The sequence below is a fragment of the Strix aluco genome, chromosome 3 (assembly GCF_031877795.1).
Source record: "Strix aluco isolate bStrAlu1 chromosome 3, bStrAlu1.hap1, whole genome shotgun sequence".
NCBI lineage: Eukaryota > Metazoa > Chordata > Aves > Strigiformes > Strigidae > Strix > Strix aluco.
In genome coordinates this window covers 106,376,324-106,396,054 of record NC_133933.1, presented here as the reverse complement: position 1 = coordinate 106,396,054, position 19,731 = coordinate 106,376,324, and the positions used below count along the sequence as shown (strand labels likewise).

At 42.6% G+C, this 19,731-nt stretch overlaps 1 protein-coding gene and 1 long non-coding RNA gene across 3 annotated transcripts in view; one reads left to right on the top strand and one right to left on the bottom strand.

Annotated features, from left to right (window-relative positions):
• Window positions 1-9,847, bottom strand: part of GCLC (glutamate-cysteine ligase catalytic subunit) — a 34,909-nt gene extending 25,062 nt beyond the window's left edge. The window contains exon 1 of the mRNA XM_074819888.1: window positions 9,581-9,847. Within this exon, the coding sequence (XP_074675989.1) occupies window positions 9,581-9,730 (150 nt within the window). The 5' untranslated portion in view covers window positions 9,731-9,847. The remainder of the gene's footprint in view (window positions 1-9,580) is intronic.
• Window positions 9,848-9,983: 136 nt separating this feature from the next.
• Window positions 9,984-15,216, top strand: LOC141921862 (uncharacterized). 2 transcript variants are annotated; one of them, XR_012622802.1, is made up of 3 exons: window positions 9,984-10,596; window positions 13,170-13,284; window positions 14,064-15,216. It is a non-coding gene; the product is annotated as an uncharacterized LOC141921862 (long non-coding RNA). The 2 variants fall into 2 exon arrangements; XR_012622803.1 differs by having other exon boundaries at window positions 9,984-10,606.
• Window positions 15,217-19,731: the final 4,515 nt, after the last annotated feature.

Below are 19,731 nucleotides of genomic sequence, written 5' to 3'. Positions count from 1 at the left end.
ATGAAGAAATATTTGTCAAGAGACTCTTTAATAACAATTCTAACGAACAAGGAGAACTGAAGTCAATGCACATCTCATATAGTATCACCATCACCATCCAAATACTTGCCTTGGCAGTGGTCTGCTTTCCAATATCAAAACTCCTCCTCATTCATTTAACACCATCATGCTAAGTATACTGATAACAAAACCTGTCTAACAGTTGAGAGTAAAGCCTCTGCTCTGATGTTAAAATCGTTTTAACATTCAAAGTATTTGCCACAAGTTATTTCTGCATATGAAAACACAGGTAAGCGTACAGTCTGGACTTTGGTTAGCTCAGAAGGTGCTCGGCAGATTACATAACAGAGGAAAATAGTTCATGAATGATCTGAAGAACTTTTTTGAGAGGAAAGCAATGCAAGTTTGTACACTACCTGTGAAGAACAGTTCCCTGTGTTCGCCTTTTATCACACTCCTGATCATCCATCTCAGGTGTGGATGTCCCCTCATTGGAAGTGTCCCAGGCCAGGTTGGACGGGGCTTTGAGCAACCTGATCTAGTGGAAGGTGTCCCTGCCCATGGGAGGGGGGTTGGAACTAGATATCTTTGAAGGTCCCTTCCAAGCCAAACCATTCTGTGATTCTAAAAACCACCCCTGATCACAGGTGAGTTACAGATCACTAATGTTCTTCAAGGACAATCTTATTGACAGTTTCTTTCTTCTTCCACTAGGAAACTATTGCCACATGTACTTGGAGCAATTGTTAGCGGTCTCCTCATATGTACCTTCCCTCGGGCCCAGAGCTTTAAGAGAAATTGCAAATTTTTCCTAAACACCCAATGAGGTCTCATGGCTTTTGTTTACTGTTACTAAAAGTCACAACAACACTCAATATAAGTATTTTCATGCTGTATGCTTCATATATGTACATATACAGTGGAAAACAAAATCAAGGTAAACTTTCTTCTCAAGAGCATCAAAGAAACAAAACCCTTTTCACTAGTTATTAAGCTCCATTATAGCAAGAAAAAAAGGAGTTTCTCCATCTTGCTCAGTTAACGCACCATTAAAATACCATACATCATTAAAATGACAAGTCTACAGGAGAACAAAGTTTTAATAATCTGTTTGTTAAAGAACCTCTGCCACAAGTTTTCAGTGTTAAGATGGAAAAATCAAATTTCTTCCATAGGTACACATAGTTCTGATGGATGTTGAGCATAATGCTCAAGAATTTTGTTTAATGCACTTATTTTCTCACCACTGCTGTGATAAAACATGGAGCCACAGTAATAACCAGCTGGTAATCCACCTTTAATGAAACGTTTACTGGCCCACAAAGGTGAATCTAAGCCCTGAGGGAGCAAATCTCCGAGGAAAACAAGTCTGGAAGTGCCACAGAGGCTGGTTACCCTGTTTCTAGCCAGCAAGCTCCTAAACCGCACACTGGCATGAGGCAGAGCACTTCCATGCTCGTGAGATCACCATGGGTGTTCTCTGCTACAGAAATAATTTCAAAAACCTGCCACAAACAGCAGAACCAAGATTCATACATATTTCCTAAAATGCTTAATTTTGATCAAGCAGATTGGAATTGGCCAATCCAACGAACAAAGCACCATCTCCAGCTCTATACAAAACTGACTCACAGAAACCATGCCCTAAAAACAACTGATGTTCTATATTACACTGATGATAAGCAAAACCCAAAGAACTTCTACACCACATTAAAGACAACCATTGATAAAGAAAATTAAGATGCAGGGGCTCTCATCTCGGTCAACACAGCCAGCCCCAGCTAAGTGCTCCTGCCTGTTCCCCCTGTCACTTAACGACATCAGGGGTGCAGATTTTCTTCTTCTGCACATGATATGATGTGACTACAGGATGTCCTGTGCTGCACATACCACAGACCAGGAAACTAGGTTATTGAAAACTAAGATCTAGAGGTTATAATTATTTGCATGCTTATAAAGAACAAGATGTGGTGCATTAGAGAACAAAGTGTCTCTGACTGCTGTACTATGCAACACCTGAGGTTAATACTATTAAAAAAAAAGACTAAGATAACATTAGTTTTAAAGTTGTCTTTGCTGCAGAAATTTAAGACACTCACTTATGAATTTTTAGATTTAAAACAGAAAAGAACAAGGGGTTTTTTTGGCACAGCTATATTTTCTATTCCACACAGGCTAGATGTTTTTAAGGGCTAGTAAGAGACCTTTTATTCAACTTTGAAACAAGATGCTGCAAGATTAAGTTGCCTCTTGCATCAGAAAGCAAGAAAAAAAACCAACAAACAATCAACAATAAAATCTTTCCTGTACTTGTCCTTCTAACTCACCCTTTCTCGTATTGTTAACTAAAATAAGGCATCTGCACAGCAAGCAGAAGTAGTCCTATGGCAAAAGAGGGATTACAATAGACAACAATCCCATGACAAGACCATAGCAATTCACTTGACATGCACAGAAGAAAGTTCACTGTGCACAGAGTATTTCTTTCAGAAATATACAAACAGTAAATAATTTAAGCTTTTCTTATTAAGATCTGAAACTGGAAAGGAGGAAATCAATGCAAGTTGGTCACTATTTATGACAAATTGCAGCTTGTTTACGAAAAAAAGAACCCTAAAAAAAATACTGCTCCAAACTGGTTTCCATGAATTGCAAAACTAGCTGTTGAAAAAGCATCTCACTAAACTACAGCAAGTCCTGCACTGTCACATGCACAACACATCCAGTGGCAAAGCTCACAGGTAAGTCAGTGGTGCTGCACTACAATCTATGTCTATCTTATCACCCAGCCACAGAAGAAGTGAGGAGGGAGCTGAAGCAAAATAATCAGTCATCAGGGAGGTTAACACACCATGCACATTTTGAGAGCTAGAAGGTTTAGATATAATTCAGTTTAGGTTTTCCGTGACATGACGATTAAAGCCAGGCAGAAAAAGCAGTTTTGTGACTGTCAGCCAAAGCATCCAGGGAAGGAATAAAACATGGAGAGTGTTCAAGGGCACCTATCTTGTTCAAGTCAAGATTTAAGGAATTATATTTGCATGCATTAGTGTAACTCATTTTAGAGGTTGCAAATATACACTCAAGGCTGTCAAGCAGCGTGAGCTGATGCATTAACATCACACCCTCAGACCCTGCCCCAGAAAGACCACTGTGATAAATAGCAGGTGCAGCTACAAAACATACTAAGTAAGCACTAAATCTGTTTGTAAACAAATAATGCCACTGTCCCTTTATTTAGCCAAATAAAGCTCAGAAAGAAAGGATGAACAGGCAGGCACGTGACAACCAACCAAATCATTCACGAGTGCTGCTTCCCCCACGCGGCAAGCAGGCAAGTACATCGGTTAAGACAGCTCCCATTCAGATGCATCCACACATGCCCCGTTTGGCAGGGGGCCATCATAAGGAATTTCTGCATGATAGAAATTCAAAAATGCACTCTGTTCAGGGAATTTTGCTGGGGGAGGGGGGGATTAAAAGTGATTTTCTTAAAATGGCAAAAGCTCAAATGTAAAAAACTACTTTCTAAGACTTCAGGCTACACTAGCTTTATTATAAGCACAAGATTCCCAGCAAAAGCTTTAAAACAAAGCAATTTCTGCACACTACCATACTGCGGCAGTGAAAGTGAAAATGTGAGATCATCATAATATTGAGTATGAGTCTGTATAATAACTTGGCTGAATTTTTTTTAAAGATGATCTATTATTGACAGTCAGGAGAATATGAAAGCTTTTTTGTGATTGTTTTATTTGTAACATATACAGTAAAAAGCTAGTTAGAAAGTTGCAGATTAACATTAAAGAAACCTCGTGAGTCACTTGACACTTATGTAAGTGGTCTGGATAGAGGGGCATATATCTTGTAGTACGTGGAGTCTAAAGAAACCATAATAAACTGTCTATTCTTGTCATCCATGTGTCTACCTCTGCTTCAAAGCTATTATGTGTCATCTTGTTCCACAGGACATCTAGGCTTTGTAAAGTAATTATCTTAAAAGGACATCTGCTGCTTTTCTGTTCCATTAGGTTAGCCAAATTTCTTGTGAAATGAGAAAAAGAACATCACCTTTCCTGTACACCATGATGCTCTCCGAACCTACTGCTTCTTTTATCATAGGCCTTTCTTACCTCTATTTGAACATTTCCATGTGCACGTGTGTGTCCATCAAGCCTCACTTGTTTTTTAGTGAGGAGATGACTAAAACTTCATCTGTGTATTTTAGGGACAGTAGTTGTACTTATTTTATGCAGCTGATGAGCTAGATTCACCACTGTTAAAAAAATGCGCTAGACTTTGCTCCTGGTTTTAAATGGGTGACAGCAAATAGGAGCCTCAAACTGTGTGCATCTGAACCCAAATCGACTTCCTTAGCATGTAGCAATTTATTTTATCAATCTGAAGTTCTGTAGACTGTAATGAAACATCACTGATGTACACATTGCTACTTCTCCTGAAAAAAACAAGAAACATACAGGCCGTAAACTACAGCAAGACATTAATGCAACAGCTAGGTCCCTGGGAAGAATCATTCAAAACTAAAAGCAGCTCTTTTCACAGCCCAGCATTTCATTAGGAAAAAAGAAGAAAGCTTTAAAGAGAGTCATGCATCTTCTAACCAGAAGCAACAACTTTGGGACATTCTGCTAAGAAACCTCTAGCCTCTCTTCCTGCAGCATATGAGAAGGGCTGCTTCACTTCTTGCACAAGAAGTGTTGAGCAGCAATTATTCATTTTAGTTCTTGTTTAACTTATTTACAAAGCATAATTAAAAAACTAACAGATAAGGAGGGGAATGAATCAAAAGTACAGAAGACAGACCAAATGAAGGTTAAAAGACTGAGAAAGAGGTAACAGGCAGAAAAAACCCACTTAAGTCAGGAAGACTTCAACTTCCAAGCAGTGCAGCGGCACATTTTTCATGCTGCCTCATACAATTCATTATCAAACCTATTTTAAAGGCCTCCAAATTTCACTTCAAGTTTCCATGAAGAAAACTACTTTCTAAAAGCTGAAGATGTTTATTGTGTGCTATGTCCCAACACTGACAGGAACAAGACTCATACACAACAGAAGGGTCATTGTGTCCAATTTCACTAAAAAAGGCTGGGCAAGTCAGATTACCACTTCATTCACATACACTTTCAAGTAAAACTCAAGTTTTGCCCATGCTTGCTTTGTACACCCCTCCTTCTTGAGTGGATCTCCCTCCAGCACACCTTTCTCAACGTTTTCATATGCTAAAGCAGCTCCTCCTTAATCTTTGTTGTTTCTTTGTCCTCACCAATTTTTCTTTCCCAACTCTTAGTTATATCCTTTCTTTGCAGTCCAGATATGTGAACAGCCTGAAGAACAACCAACCTGTCCCATTTAGCAGCAAAACAGACAGCAGAAAACAAGGATTACACGCATGTATGAATACATATGCATATGTAGTTACGCATGAAGTGTCATGATTTGTACGCTCGTGTGCCCGCTCAGCACAAAGCAATGACAGTGAGACTAGCCAAGGGTCAGCCATTCCACTTGTCTGATCCGAGTGTCCGCATTAAGCTGCAAAGTGAAATTTAAGCAACATCCATCAGCTAGAGGAATGCAATCAGCAGACAAGAGGCACTGAACAGCACAGGAGACTGGTAATGCGCTGGCACAGAAGAGAGCTTTTTGGGACAAAAGCTGGGAAGCAGCATAATAGGCTTTGCCTTACTCTCGAAAAACCTTTAAACTCTTTTAGTACCACTAACATCTGCCAAGCTGTACAAACTAATTGTTTCACATAGTACCTACTAACTCTACTGGAGTTTTAAAACAGTGCTGGAAAGTTGCAGGTTTTTGCATCTGCTGCACAAACGCCCCCCCCAACTTAATGACCACTACTCTGCAAAACCAAAGCTAAGCACACATTGTTGGATGGGAGAGGAAGATGAAAACACAAGGAGACCATGTGACCATACTGGTTAGCGCGATGGGGTCTCGTCAGCAGATCTAATTGTTGCCCAATTTTTGTAGGCATTAAGGCAAGGATAATAAGGAGTGGTTTGATGACAGATAATGAGACAGTTCAGTGTTTTGTATTTTTCACAGTCAGGAGAAGCCAAGCATAAACAGGGAGGCCAACTGTCCATTTTAAATGAGGCAGAAGGATGATTAAGAGGTAAAGGACCTTTACCTGCAAATGCAGGTTCAAAGAGACCTTTAGAAACATTTTTTTTAAGCAAGTCTTACTCTGTTACACTCAAATTTGTAGGCTTTTTTTTTTTTTTTTTTAAACTCTTGCAAAGACTTCATGGTTGTGGAAAACAGAGTAAGAAAGAACTGCCCCCAAAAGAGACAACGGCTGATCGGCAAACCCCTTGGTCCTACTAGCCCTGCAAGTGAGAAGATAGCTGACTTTTCAAGAGGTAGCAGAACCACTGTTTTGACCTTTCCAGCTCTTTACTCAGGAGAGGGTGGGAGCCCCAGGGAACGCTACCTTGCAATGCAAGTTGTGACGCTGCCTCGCTTCCTTCAAAATAAATGCCACCATCCTGCTCCATTAGCTCTTAGCCTCAACACTTTTGTCTGGCACCCAAGGAACAGAAAGCATATCACAATTTCCCACAGTTCGTACCCCGAGAGCACAGGCAACGGAGCCCCTAGAGGTTATGAACACCGCAAAGGACCACCACAGCTCTGTAATGAGTCTGTTGAACTCCACAGCTCTGTGGAGTCCTGTTGAAAACAGATACAAAGCAAAAGTTAGTTCTATACTCACAAGCAAACACTGGTTTTCTTTTTCACAATGGCATCATCTAGCTGGGGACAATCTTTAAAGTATTCACGTCTGCCCTGAAAGACAAACTCAGTATGTGCTAAGAAAGTTGTTTTTTTCCTCATAAGCATTCCTTAAAAATGAAGTAAAAAAATACATCTTTCACCAAACACCATCTCAGAAACATCTCTCGAACACAAAAGTAATTTTGTTTACTCTGATTTCATCTCTACCATTACATGTGGGCTGTCATCTTCATTCTTGATTTCTATCTTCAAGAGGTTTTTAAAACAATAAAACACCCTCAGGTTATGACTTTATACTTGAAGGTCAGAGTGCACAAAAGGCTTTTTATGAAAATTGTGCAATTAGTCAGTTGATTCATCTAAGCTGCATGTAAATGTGGCACCACTTTCTAATACCTATGTATCTGAGGGGGAAAACGGGAAACAAATTTACTGCTTTCCCCACTAGTCTGTCTACGGCACTGCTGAATTAAGTTATGAAGACAGGTATGTTTTTGTGTTTGCACAACAAGAACAGACTGGCAACAAGTATCTGGTACATTAACATACTCCTAAATGCTATGCTATGTAAAAAAAAAAAAATTGTGTAATACAGTAGAATAAAGATAAGTGGCCACACCTGAGTTTATTACCATTTGTTAAAGTCAGAGGTTACCTGAATGGTCACAGGCATTTCAAATACGGCTCTCACCTCCATTATCAGAATCATGGCTATAATCACATTTCTCTTAAAATTCTGTCTCTTGCCACACTGGGCATGACAGAAGAAAACTGCGCATCTCCTTAAACATTAATACACCATCATTTACCAAGCATAAATACTTTCTTCAGTACAGTCCCCAGGCCAAAGGAAGAATGAGGGTCCTGGGGTGCAGTCTCACCGTACGGCTAAGCTTACCAACTGACTAGCTGTGGGTGCTGCAGGGGCCGGTTCTGCTTGCCCCTTTCCTCCACACACTCCTGCTACTTTCCTCACATTAAGCAGAACTTGTGAAACAGCGGAAGTCCTGCTGAGAAAATGAACCAGCCAAGAAAACTGAATGGGAAAAGAGTTTTCTGCTGGGTTAACTTCTTGAACTTGTGCAGCCAGTAATAATGCAAGGATGGCAGAATAAACACGAGCTTGAAGCAACAGGAGGGAAGCTGAACCAGCTTGCTAGAAGATCCAACTTTAGCTATCTTGTGAAATCTCACCCTGAGAAAGCAAGGACAACTAAAATGTAACACCCATTGAAAAATGAGTACCCCATCTTAAAGATTAATGAGAAAACCCTCAAGCTAAGTCTCAGAGCAATAGGGAGACTGCCCTGTCTATATTCCTAAACTTAAAGCTGTTTGTGATGCTCTTCTGTCAGCGTAACTTCACTCGTACAACGAGTGAAGATGTAGGAACACAGAGACGTCAGACAAGGACAGATTGTGTAAGTATATTTAAATTTTCTGAGTTCACACCACTCTGGCTGCAAAACCCTGTGGTGTAGACATGCTGGCAGCATCATTTTCTTCACTGGACAGATTTTTAGTAGCAGAGCCCCCCCACGCTCCTCTTGAAAGCGGCTCCTGTGCTCTGATGCTTGCCTTGCCCTGTTTTGTGAAGTATGAGAGCAATTCCTTAAAAGAACAGACTTTAAGAGACAGGATCTCTCAAGGTGCCCAAGGGGAACAGCATTTTCCTCTGGCAAAGAGCATTTGTGAAATGCTACCATTACCACCCAGATAAAGTTTTCTCACAAATCCTTTGCCATTCAGAAAGGAAACAGAGTATGAGACAGAGATGTGATGGCCAGGCCCCCACACAGATTACTTCCTACTCTGCTCTTCCAAATTCCCTGCAGTCGTTTCACAGACACCTTCAAGTGACAAACACTGGACCACACCAACACCATGATCAAGGATGGCTTCTAGCACAGCACATGCAAAGCTGCTCTCTGTCTCCAGGGAAAGCTGGGACCCTCGGGAAATCCTACTGATCAATACAGGAGGGAGACTCGCAGAGCGCTGTCAGGCTGGGACACAATTCAGCACGGGTCTACACAGCAACATTCATAAGACCTGTGGATAATGTTACAGTCCTTGGGCACAAAGCACCTGTAACAAAGTTCAAGTCATGGCCCGAGCGCTCATTCTCATGCTTGTTCAAAAGGCAGGCTGACTCGCGCCGGACGCCTGGAAGGCTCTGGGGTAACGCAAGGCTTGGTGGGTCCCTTTGCACAGGGGCAAGCCAGGACCACGGAGGGACCTGGATCCTGGTGAGAGGGCTGCCACTGTTGAGCCCACCTGCCCACCTCCAGTCCCTGCTCCCCTCGCTCCCCTCCCAAAAACAGCTTCTGAGGTCAAGCTGGCACGACCTTGGAGTTTAGATACACACGTGCTTTAATGAGACCTCTCTCCAGAGAAAATAAACAAACTCACGGGAACGAGCAAGTGCTGCCAGGCATCACCGCTCCCGGGAACGCACCTCCCGAGGGGCTGCTCACGCGGGTTTACAGATGCCCGACGGAAGCACTGAAAGTTGTTTCAGCGTTTAAAAATGACAAAGTAATACCGGGGCAACCGCGCTGCGTAACCAGCGGCGGCGAGCGAGTGTGGGGGAAACAAAGCCCCGCCGGGCTGCCTGAACTTTTCCCTCTCGCCGAGCAACCGCGGCCGGACCCGCTCCCGGGCACGGCGGCGGGCAGGGCCCGGGCCGCACCGGAGCGGCACGGCACGGCGCGGCACGGCGCGCACCCCGCCGCCGCGACACCTGCGCCCGGGCGGCGGAGGCCGCGGCAGGCCGTGCCGGTGGGCGCCGCGGTCTCACCTCGTCGCCCCACTTGAGGACGTCCTTGTGACGGTCGCGCACGGCGCGGTAGATGTGGAGGAACTGGAGGATGCCGTGCTTCCGCACGTGCTCCGCGTGCCGCCGCGTCTCCTCCCAGCTCAGCGGCGAGCCCTGCGACAGCAGCCCCATGCCGGCCCGCGGCGGAGCGGCGCGGAACGGAGCGGAGCAGCGGCGGCGGCGAGAAGGGCAGGAGAGCGGAGCCTGCGCGGCGCGGGGTGCGCTCTGCGCCGCGGCGGCGGCGGCAGGAGCCGAGCCCGGCGCCACACGTGACGGCGGCGGCGCGTCAGGCCGTGACTCAGCACTTTCCGCCGGCAGGCCCCGCCCCGCGGCCGGCGCGCGCCGCGGGCGGCCGAGGCGCTGCCTGGCACCGGGCCGCCGCCGGCTTCCCCTCAGCGCTCGGGGCGGCCCCGGGAGCTGGCGGGGCAGGAAGCGCCTCGGGGAGCGCCAGCCCGCGTGTGTGCGAGCGCCGCTGCCCCGCTGTTCTCCCGGAGCACGCCCCGAACCCCTTCCCTTTCCTGCGGAAGGCCTGCTGAAATGGCGGCGGGAAAACGCCCTCACCGCGCCCCGGGCCGTGGGAGCAGAGGGGTCGCCCGGGCCGGGGCGGGAGTCCGGCGGCGTCGCGCTTGCTGGTCTGGGCGGACAGGTGGTGGTGCTGGTGGGAAGGGACCCTTGTGTGACAGAGGTGTGACTAAGAGTGCCTAAATAACGGTCCTAAAACGTGGACGGTGGAGTGAAAGCGGTTGTGTATTTACTACAGATCAGAGCACACACGTCAAAAAAAATCGGGTGCCTAGAGATCCTTCGAGTGGGTGGAGTGAGACTCCATAGAGATTCACCTCATCTCCCTGAGACATGTCTACTCAGGCTGTGGAGCCCACGTGCTGCTGTGCCAAGGAAAAGCCCAACTAATGAAGACGTTTAAAATGAGTTAGTTCCCTGGGAATTGTCCTGGGGGCAATTAGAACAGCATTCATCTCAGCAGAGAGGAAGCAGGGGTATGTCATGGTGTGTATTTTACATTTGATACAAAATGGCTTACCAGTGCTACTTAAAAATGTTTTCTAAATTAAGAGACAAAATTAAGGAACCAAACATTAACATGAAGAGAAAGGCTCTCACTTCAGAGAAGCTGAAATTCATTATGCCTGGACCCTCGTTTTCGTTACATTCACAGAGCCCTTTCTTTGTAGGCCTCGGCAACAAGCATGGCTGGTATGCAGTAGGATTGCATAGCTAAGGGTTTGAGAATTAGTAAAATATTTTCATTGTAGTATAGACCACTAATGGACAAACTGTATTATTAGATATTTCATTAACTGAATGACTATACTGACAAGAACTGTCTAATTGTCTTTCTTCCAGGATGTGAAGGGCCTCAAAGATAGGACAAGCTCCCAACACATTAGAATAATAAATCTAAAATGCATTAGTGGAAAATATCAAATATTAAAGTAAACCCACTCAAAAGTAAAACATTTTATATCTTGGTTATTTTTTTAATGACCTGTTTGTACACAGAAGGCAGAACTGACAACAAGAACAAGCAGTGACCATTATAATTAAAATTACAAGCACCTAATTTATAATGGGCTGGTTTTAGGGGCTCATGACATTTTTAAAACTCATGGGTTTGGCTGAATTTGTAATGGCTGATCTAATTGAAAGCAATGCTGTAGTTGGTACTGTTGTAGATCTGGAGAAAGCCTGTTGGGTTAGTTTGAGGGAGAAGAAAACAGTCTTCTAGTTAAAAAAATCCCACAGCCTTTTTCATTTTTGAAAAATCAGGAGGTCAAAAAATCTCACACTTGGCAACAGGAGTCTGGTGAGGCGTATCCCTCATGCGAAAGCCGCATTGTACTTTATTTCAGATCTGAGAGGACAAAGAGACTTTGTGTACCACCCTGCATATTTGAGGACAGTTGGACCAAAAGATCAAGATTCAACGTTGGTGCCACCACACTGCCACCCAGCCTCAAGTTTTCCACAGCTTTAAGTTTGAGCTGGAGCATCTGAGGAGCCCCAGCAGTGACAAATGTGGTCAAGTAGTGCCTAATGGCTTTTCTGCCAGGTGTTAGCCCCTTTTCTTCTTTTGGGGCAGCTGAGCCTGGTTTTGAAGCAAACATTATTATATCAGAGCAAATTTAACATTGTTGCCTTATGAATCTGGGCAAACCTGTCTGGATTATTTAGGATCTGTGCTCCCAGTTCACTTGACTGATAGTGCAAGCACTGTGCTGCTGAGAGACTTTTTTGAAAGAATTGAGTATTTGTTAAGATCCCAGCTGCTTTTAGTGTGCTGCTGTGTATAATTGACTGTAAACATTTCCAGCAACATACACAAAATTTCCAAACTAAGATCAGCTTTATTATAACGTAGGCTGCTATTAGGCAGTTAGTACTCTTCAGCTGACCACTAATGCTACTCTTTGACCTGAAATTCGAGGGCACATTTTCAGTGACTGTCTTTCTCCACATTTAAACTCAGCTCATTTTTGTGTTGTTTCAGTGTCATTATCTGCTCTTATTTCCAGTCCTGTGTGCTTAGTCTTATCAGCTATAGAGCTAGTACATTGTTTATAACAGAAATCCAAGATATTTTCCTTCTGCATCAGTAAAACTGATAAATACGTAAACTCTCTTTTCTCACCTTGTAATCTTTAGCCTAACAGTGTGACAAGTCAGCTCTGTTTATGAGGTGTTTACTGTCTTCAGCTGAAGCCTTTTCCCCTTCAGTTCCAATGTTGGTGTTCTGGCAGTGTGGGGCTATCTACAGTCTTTTTCCTTTGCAGGGGACTGTGGCACAGAGGAGGACTATAAGCCATTCTAAGGCTGACAGCATCACATGCAGAAGCATTCATTTGTGCATCACATAAAATATGACTTCAAGACAAACCACCGTTGTATAATATCTGCCTACATGCATAATGTTGTATAATTATTTCCAGTACACTTAGTATCATGTATAATTACTTCCAGTAAGCTTAATATGAAAAAAAGCTTCTCTAAACATACAAGCAGTACTTTGGATAGTGTTACTAGTTTAGCTTTGTACCAGACCCAAGACTTGACTAATTTCTCTGAACAGTTCAAAGGAAAGTCTTCTGGATTCAACTTGGAAAAAAAAATATGTTTGCTAGAAAAGCATTTTGTGGGGAAGAAATATCTCCTCCTGAAAAACTTCCTTTGCCTAAGCTTAGCAACAGGAAACTTGTAAGAGTAGACTCAGCCCAAATTCCCCTTAAACCCTCCCTTTGCTCCAACAAGATGTGTTTTATAACTAGGTCACCTTATTATTTCCTTATCTCCAGAGTAGCTGCTTTTCAGTCCCAAGCAGGGACTATTCCCCATTCCTGAAGCAGTGTCCACCGATCACAGTGCAAATAAGCATTTATTTGGGAAATGTGACCAGGGAGTGTGACTTTAGTACATTTTCAATCTGTTGGGTGTTTTTTCTTGATTTTTTTTTTTAAATTTTGTGTTCAGTTGAAGCAACTGGCATAATTGCTCTAATTAAACTGTATGTCAAGTTAACCAGCTTTTCTTTTTTGTTCTCCCTGCTCTGTTTCAGAACAGGAACTTAATGGACAAGCATTGCCTTGTATGAAAAGGAACACAAATTGTCTGCATCCTTGTGAAAAAGAAACATTATTTATTTTTTACAGAGATGGAAAAATTGTTTCCAGGTGAGATTCAACTATTTGTTTACGATCTTGTTGCAGCATGATATGTTGCAGCCAGAAATGTCTGTGCTAGGAAACAAAAGTATTTTAAGAAATAAAGATGTGCTGAAGTTACAAAATCATAGGAGATCTTACTGATCCTTACCTTGAAAACCATTAGAAAGCCATCAGCTGTTAGAATGTAGGTGAAGATCAGCAGGAATCTGGAAATGCTTTACATTTGGAATAGTTGAGGGAAAGGCCCATGGGCTTTTAAGTTGGACACAGTAAGTTGGTGGGAGGAGAATATATGACATGACACCTGGAACAGTGAGGAGCTGCCCTTAACGTTCACATGTTCCTGCCTTCCTTCAGAGAGGATAACTCAGTTCATCTTTTGTGTATCTGCAAAGCTATTCAAATTAGCTGCCACTAAATCTAAACAGAGCAGCTTGGCACTTTGAGAATATACCTGCTGGGAGAGATGAAAGATGTGCAGACTCATGGGTGAGACCACTCCTACAGAATCCTTTCTTTTACTGGCTGTCATTAGAAGTAATAAGTGAAAAGCCTTGTGATGAGGCTGTTATTACAGGGAAGAAAGAAAGGCTTGTTTTTCTTCATGAATCATCTGCAAAAATTTTTAAAGCAGCATTGTTTGAGATGATTGTTGAGCTGACATTGCTGAATATTGTGTTATTCTCTGAATAAAATGAAAAGATGAAACTTTCAAAGTTTTGAAATGGTATGTTTGGTAGGAAAAAAAAATTGTCTTTTTTTTGACCAAGTTTTTATGCTTCAAGGTTTATGATTGATGATGTGCACCTCTGTCCAGTATAATTGACTCAAATGAGCAGCAGATTCGATACCTGCTTCCTTTTGAGTGTGGAGGGCTCCAGGCATTTCCTGAGGCTCAGGCAATCATTTCTTGATGCAGAAAGTCTTGCTAACTAGCAATTTGGATTAAATAATCTGTTTGGGGGAGAGGGGAGTCACAACACTTGAAAAGATTCAAGTGAAGGATCTTCTGAAGATGTTCAAGTGAAGGTCTTCCTGTTCTGCAGTGAGGAAGATGACTAACAGAGACTTATTCCAGTCAAAGTTATAATGCTGATTCCTCTCCAAGCTAACTTCTCAATTAGTGTATGAAAGACACCATTGTGATTTCTTGGTATTACTTTAAAACTTTTTTTTCTTGCTGTCATCTGATGTGTGGAAATGACTGTAGTAGGATTAAGTTCTGTCATGAGTCTGAGTGGTGTGTTTCTGGTTTTTTTTGTGGTTTTGAGAGTTGGAGTTTTTTACTTACTTCAGTAAGGATAAATTGTGCATTTCAGTCTATAAAGTTTCATGTGTTTATGTCAAAAGTGACAGTTGCTGCATCTTTTTCACCACTTTGGTCTGTATCAGCATGTTCCTTTTGCAAAGAACTCGTATTTCTAGTAACTCACATGTTCTTTTGCTGTGACTGTACACGATAGATGATTATGGTGCCTTGATTGACTCTGGCATACCTGATCATGGCATGAATGCTGCTGGTGGTAGCAGCAGAGGTTGTAGTGTGTGAATTATTCTGTGTTCAAATTGCTGAGCTGCTACCTCTGAGTAGTCTAGTATGGTGACCGATGCCTGTTGCACTCTGTTCACTTTTTCTCCTGCCACTACCTGTTCCCTTGGAGATCCTTTCTCCTACCAATTTACCTGTCACTGTGTCCTAATCTTTTCTAGAGGGGCTTTTCTTTGGTGATGCCCACAAGATACAAAGTACTTCCAAAAAAAAGTAAGAACTTCCAAATTATTTCCAAGTTTATTTTCTTTCCAGCATCTTTCAGGATGGAGAGGATATTATAGGATTATCTTTATATTCTTTTACACAGGCTGACCTAACTGTTTTTTTCTTAGTAGATAACAACTGTGTAATATAAAATAAAAGAATGCTAGGTGCTTAATAATGAAGCAGAAGACCGACTACCTTCTCATCCTCTCTGCATGCCAAGTTGTTTTCTTTAACGCATCATTTCATTCATCATGAGTATCACAAGCAGAAAGTTCCTGTTTAGGCATAGGATAAGATAAACAATAGAGGCACGACCTGAAACAGGGGCTGTGTGCAAAGTCCTTCCAAAGACTGTTGATGGCTAAGCTTTACAAAGGACTGAATTTGGACACGTGCACAGCTTAACAAAGCAACTGAATTCCTTGGTTACCACCACAGGCAGGAGTGCAGGTCTGTGCACTTTTCTTGCACTGAAGGAAGATACACCAAAAAGTCCTACCTACCTCTATGATCAATTTCTCCTCAAAAGAACTCACAAAACCCCAAATACTAGTTGAATATTAGCTGGAGCATTTAAAAGTTAGTTGAAAAGTGGAATAAATAAATAATATTGTCTCTTTAGCAGCTGCCTCATCTTTCTTGCCATACACAAACTGTAGCATATTTGTTTTATACAGAGAGGTTTAGCAGCTAATACTAAAATACCGATCCATAGTGAAACAAGCAAAAGCAGAATTCCTAAGTAAGATGCATTAGCAGCAGCTCTGGTTTTAACACCAGTTTTCAGCCCCAAGTGTTTTCCAGACTGGGAAATAACAGCAGAGCCAGTGAGCTGCTGTGCCAAGTACACTCCAGGCCTCCAAGAGGCCGTAGCACCACGCTGCGCTCCTGCCTTGGGGTGCACCATGGTGGGTGGCCCCCTTGGAGGTATATTCCCCTGCTCGGCACCAGCCTAGAGCCACAAGTTTTTCGCATCCTGGGAGAAGTTTGAAGTGTCCTCATGTAGTGAAGTCTCCCTGCCAGAGAAAGCAGATGTCTCATATGCATGTAGATACCCACTATGAATCTCCAGTTCTTCTGTACCCACATGCATTCAGCTCAGGTCCAGCTCAGATACTGAACTACCACAGCACTGCAAAGCTGGAAATACCACAAATTTCCCAAGACAGGATTTATTTTCTCCCCACTTTGTGTATTTGTTCATTGCCTGGCAGCTTTTTGTGTGTTGCAGTTCTGTCTCCTTTTATCATTCAATATTGTTACTGTGCTGTAAGTTACGGTGGATTGATTCCTTGTGAGAGTAATCAATATTTACAAGATCGCTCATTCTGTAGACTTTTGGTCATGTAACAGTGAAGCAAATGGGAATAATCCTCCTGCATTTTAAATGACCATACTTACAGGTGTTCGTACCTTAGATAAAACAGCAGCAGGAAACAACCTAACCTTCAGGAAGAAAATGAGATAGCAGAGTAAGATTTGATAAGAGTTTTTCAAAAACTATAGTGAAAGCTTTCCAAGCCCGTAAGTCCAGAGTCTCAAAAAACGATCTGATTTGAACACTTAATCTTTTTGTCAATTTGAAGCAGGAACGGTCACAGATTACACATAAGTTTTCTTCTATTGATTTTTGTCCAAGGTACTATGTCCCAGAGACTAGCTTTAATCTCAAAAACTGCATCTAGTTAGACTGAGGCAGTCAGCAAATACCCTTTGGTACTTTTCTAATAGCAAGGGCATCATTTTCCTTAAAGACTAACCTACTCTTCACATGGCAAGAAAAATAATAATTTACAGGCTTTTATATAATAGTACTACTTAGCAATGGCCATTATAAAACTATTGAAAAGCAGTCTCAAACCTCTGTTGAATGCCATACCTTAGTTCCTCTGGCTTTTGATAGCTAGTGGATACTAATCTATTTTCAGATGTAATGTTACACCAAAGTATTTTGTTCAGGAATGTAGTGAAAAAAACAGGATACGTTAAGAAGCAGGAGTGGAGAAAATAGTCTGCTAGGAACCACACACTGAATAGTCTCCAGAGATCAATTACGCCTTCCTCAGTTGCAAGTTTATCTCCAAATCTTTAATTACAAAGTATTTTAAATCTCAACTACTTCATATTGTATATTGTGTATAATCTACTTTATATGGAGTATGAAGTTCTACTGAAAAGTTGAAAAGTACTGGCAATGCATTCCCTTGTCTCTTTGATAAAACTTGGTTGTTTGGTGATTTTCTAAAGATTTTAGAGATCAGTTCAAAATCAAAATAGTAAGATGAAACCTTGAAAAAGGAGAACACTGAGAGAGAAACTCAGTATTTGTTAAAACATATTCTTTGTAGGTAACCACTATCACCATTCATACCTCCAAGGTGTTTCCACCAGACAAGTACTTCTCGGGGTCTCTCTTCCAGAGGGAAGTTAGAGATGTTTGGAGACCCTATTCAAAGAGAAGCCAAACAGAAGATATTGAAAATGCCTTTTGTGAAATTTCTCTAGGTGGACTAATTGATACGATTTTAAAAGTTGGCCTAGTACTTAGAGTTATAGCACTTTTTAGTATGTTGTTATTTTTAGCACCTTTGAGGAACTGGCAAGTGGTTTAGTGTACAGGTAGATAAGCTGAGGAGCAGAGATGTCAAGCTGCTTTGGGTGGGACAGAGGATGCTTAATTTAAGTACCTAGAATAATTATAGTTTACCTTAACTGTAGGCCCCCAGCTCCAGGGTTTGATCCAGTTATCTTAGAGTAAGAGCCTCAGTTTCCCATCAACAAAATTACCACTTAAGAAAGAGTAGTGACAGCTTACTGTGGACACCGGCAGCGGAGGGTGATGAGCCTGCCAGCGAGGAGAGGCAGCCTGCGGGATGCAGAGCCCTCGGAGGCAGGGCACACATTTTTCCTCCCTGCTGTGCCCCCACCACCATGACCCCCTTTGAGCAGGGCCTCTCAGGCAATGAATTGGGCAGTGGTTTGGCAGAGATGTTTTTTTTGTCCCGTCCCCTCTGCTTGCATCTTTGTAGCTAACAGGAGCCAGGTTACTGGCATCCCTGCCCTATGCCAGCCTTTAAGTGCCCATGAAACTGCGTTCTTGGCGGGCTTTAACTCAGAAGGGAGTTTAAGACAGACAGAAGCACCAGTGACTGGGAAGTGTCAGGGGAGAGCACCAAGTCAAAGAGGACTGTTGAAAAGGTCAGGACTACTGAAGGACCTGTTGGTCTGAGTTGTGTATTCCCTGGCAAACCCTTGACATGGGACTCAGATGGGGCTGGTGACCTCCTGATTTCCCCATGCGGAAGGTCAGAGGAGTGGATAGATGAAGTGTGTACTCTGTCTTCACCCCTTCTCAGACTCACTCCCTTGGGAGGGTTGACAAACCATATTCTCCTGGCCATTCAACAGCTGATACTAAAACTGTGATCATAAAATAATAAAGATATGCAAAAAACTTTAAAAATAGTACTACACCTCTATATAATTGAATCTGTGTTTATAACCTTGCCATGCACAAGGTTCATGTTTCAGTTGTTTATATTCCCTGTTTCAGCTCAGGCTTTGTAATACATATATGCCTTTCAAGTGACATTCAGGAAGACTTTTACTTAAAGTATGAAGAAATAGTTAAAGCTGAGCAGGTGAGGTAAGAGTTGGAACCCAAACCATGCTTCACATTACTAAATCCCTCAGGCTCCATTATGCTAGTATTTGAGGCTTATAGAAAATAACTGCCTGGTTTCTCTCCTTTGCCTGTAAATGATTATATGCCTCACATTTCTAACCCTTACTGATACTGCCAGTAACAGTAATACAACCTCCATGTGGTAACCCAGTTATTCACATCCATATCTTCTTTAATCTTTGTCCAAATCCCCATTTCTGCCAAAGAATGCATCAGGCACCAAGATAAGACTAGGGGAAATGTAACCCTTGCCCTAAAGAACCTGTAATGTACTGTAATGTTTTATCACAAGAACTGTACTTTGCACAGTTGTGTAAAAAAGCAACCATCTGCCTGCCAAACCCGTAGCGCTCCCACACTCCGTGACGCTGACACCAGGATTCACGGGTTTTGCCCGCAGGATTAGCTGCTGCCAGCTGGTTCTCCCCAAAACTAGGGTCATAGAGTAGCAGCACCAAGGCAGCGTTGCTGGCGGGGTTTGTGCTCTGCACGGATCCATGCACAGTGCAAAGAGCCAGAGAAGGCTGCAAGGTTCGCTCAGCACAGGCTGTTCTAGTCATATAGCAGCAGAGCTAGAAGGAAGAACAGCAGATACAACCAAAAGACTCCATGCTCAAAATAATTCAGTCTAATGCTAGTTATTTTCTTGCTGGGCTTTGATGTGGGAATTATGGTACCTTATAACCTCCCTTTTAGTGCATGCGTGTGTGCAGGTTTTGGTCATATGTATCATCCCATGAGAAACCTTTGTTCTCAGATTTCTCATGACTCCAGTTCCACCAGTCTGCTCTAAACTTCCTTTTCATAAGAGTTGTATAATTCTGTAACACTCCACCAAGGAAAAGGCTTTAGCTAAATCATGAAATAGTTGTTTAAAATCCCAAGTAGAAACCTGTTTATTACTATATGTAACAGAAGATTAAATTCATTAATGTGTAGGCATGTTCCAGGCATCTCAAGAGTAAAACATGCTGTTAGCTAGCTCAGCAAATACTAATGAAACTGAAAT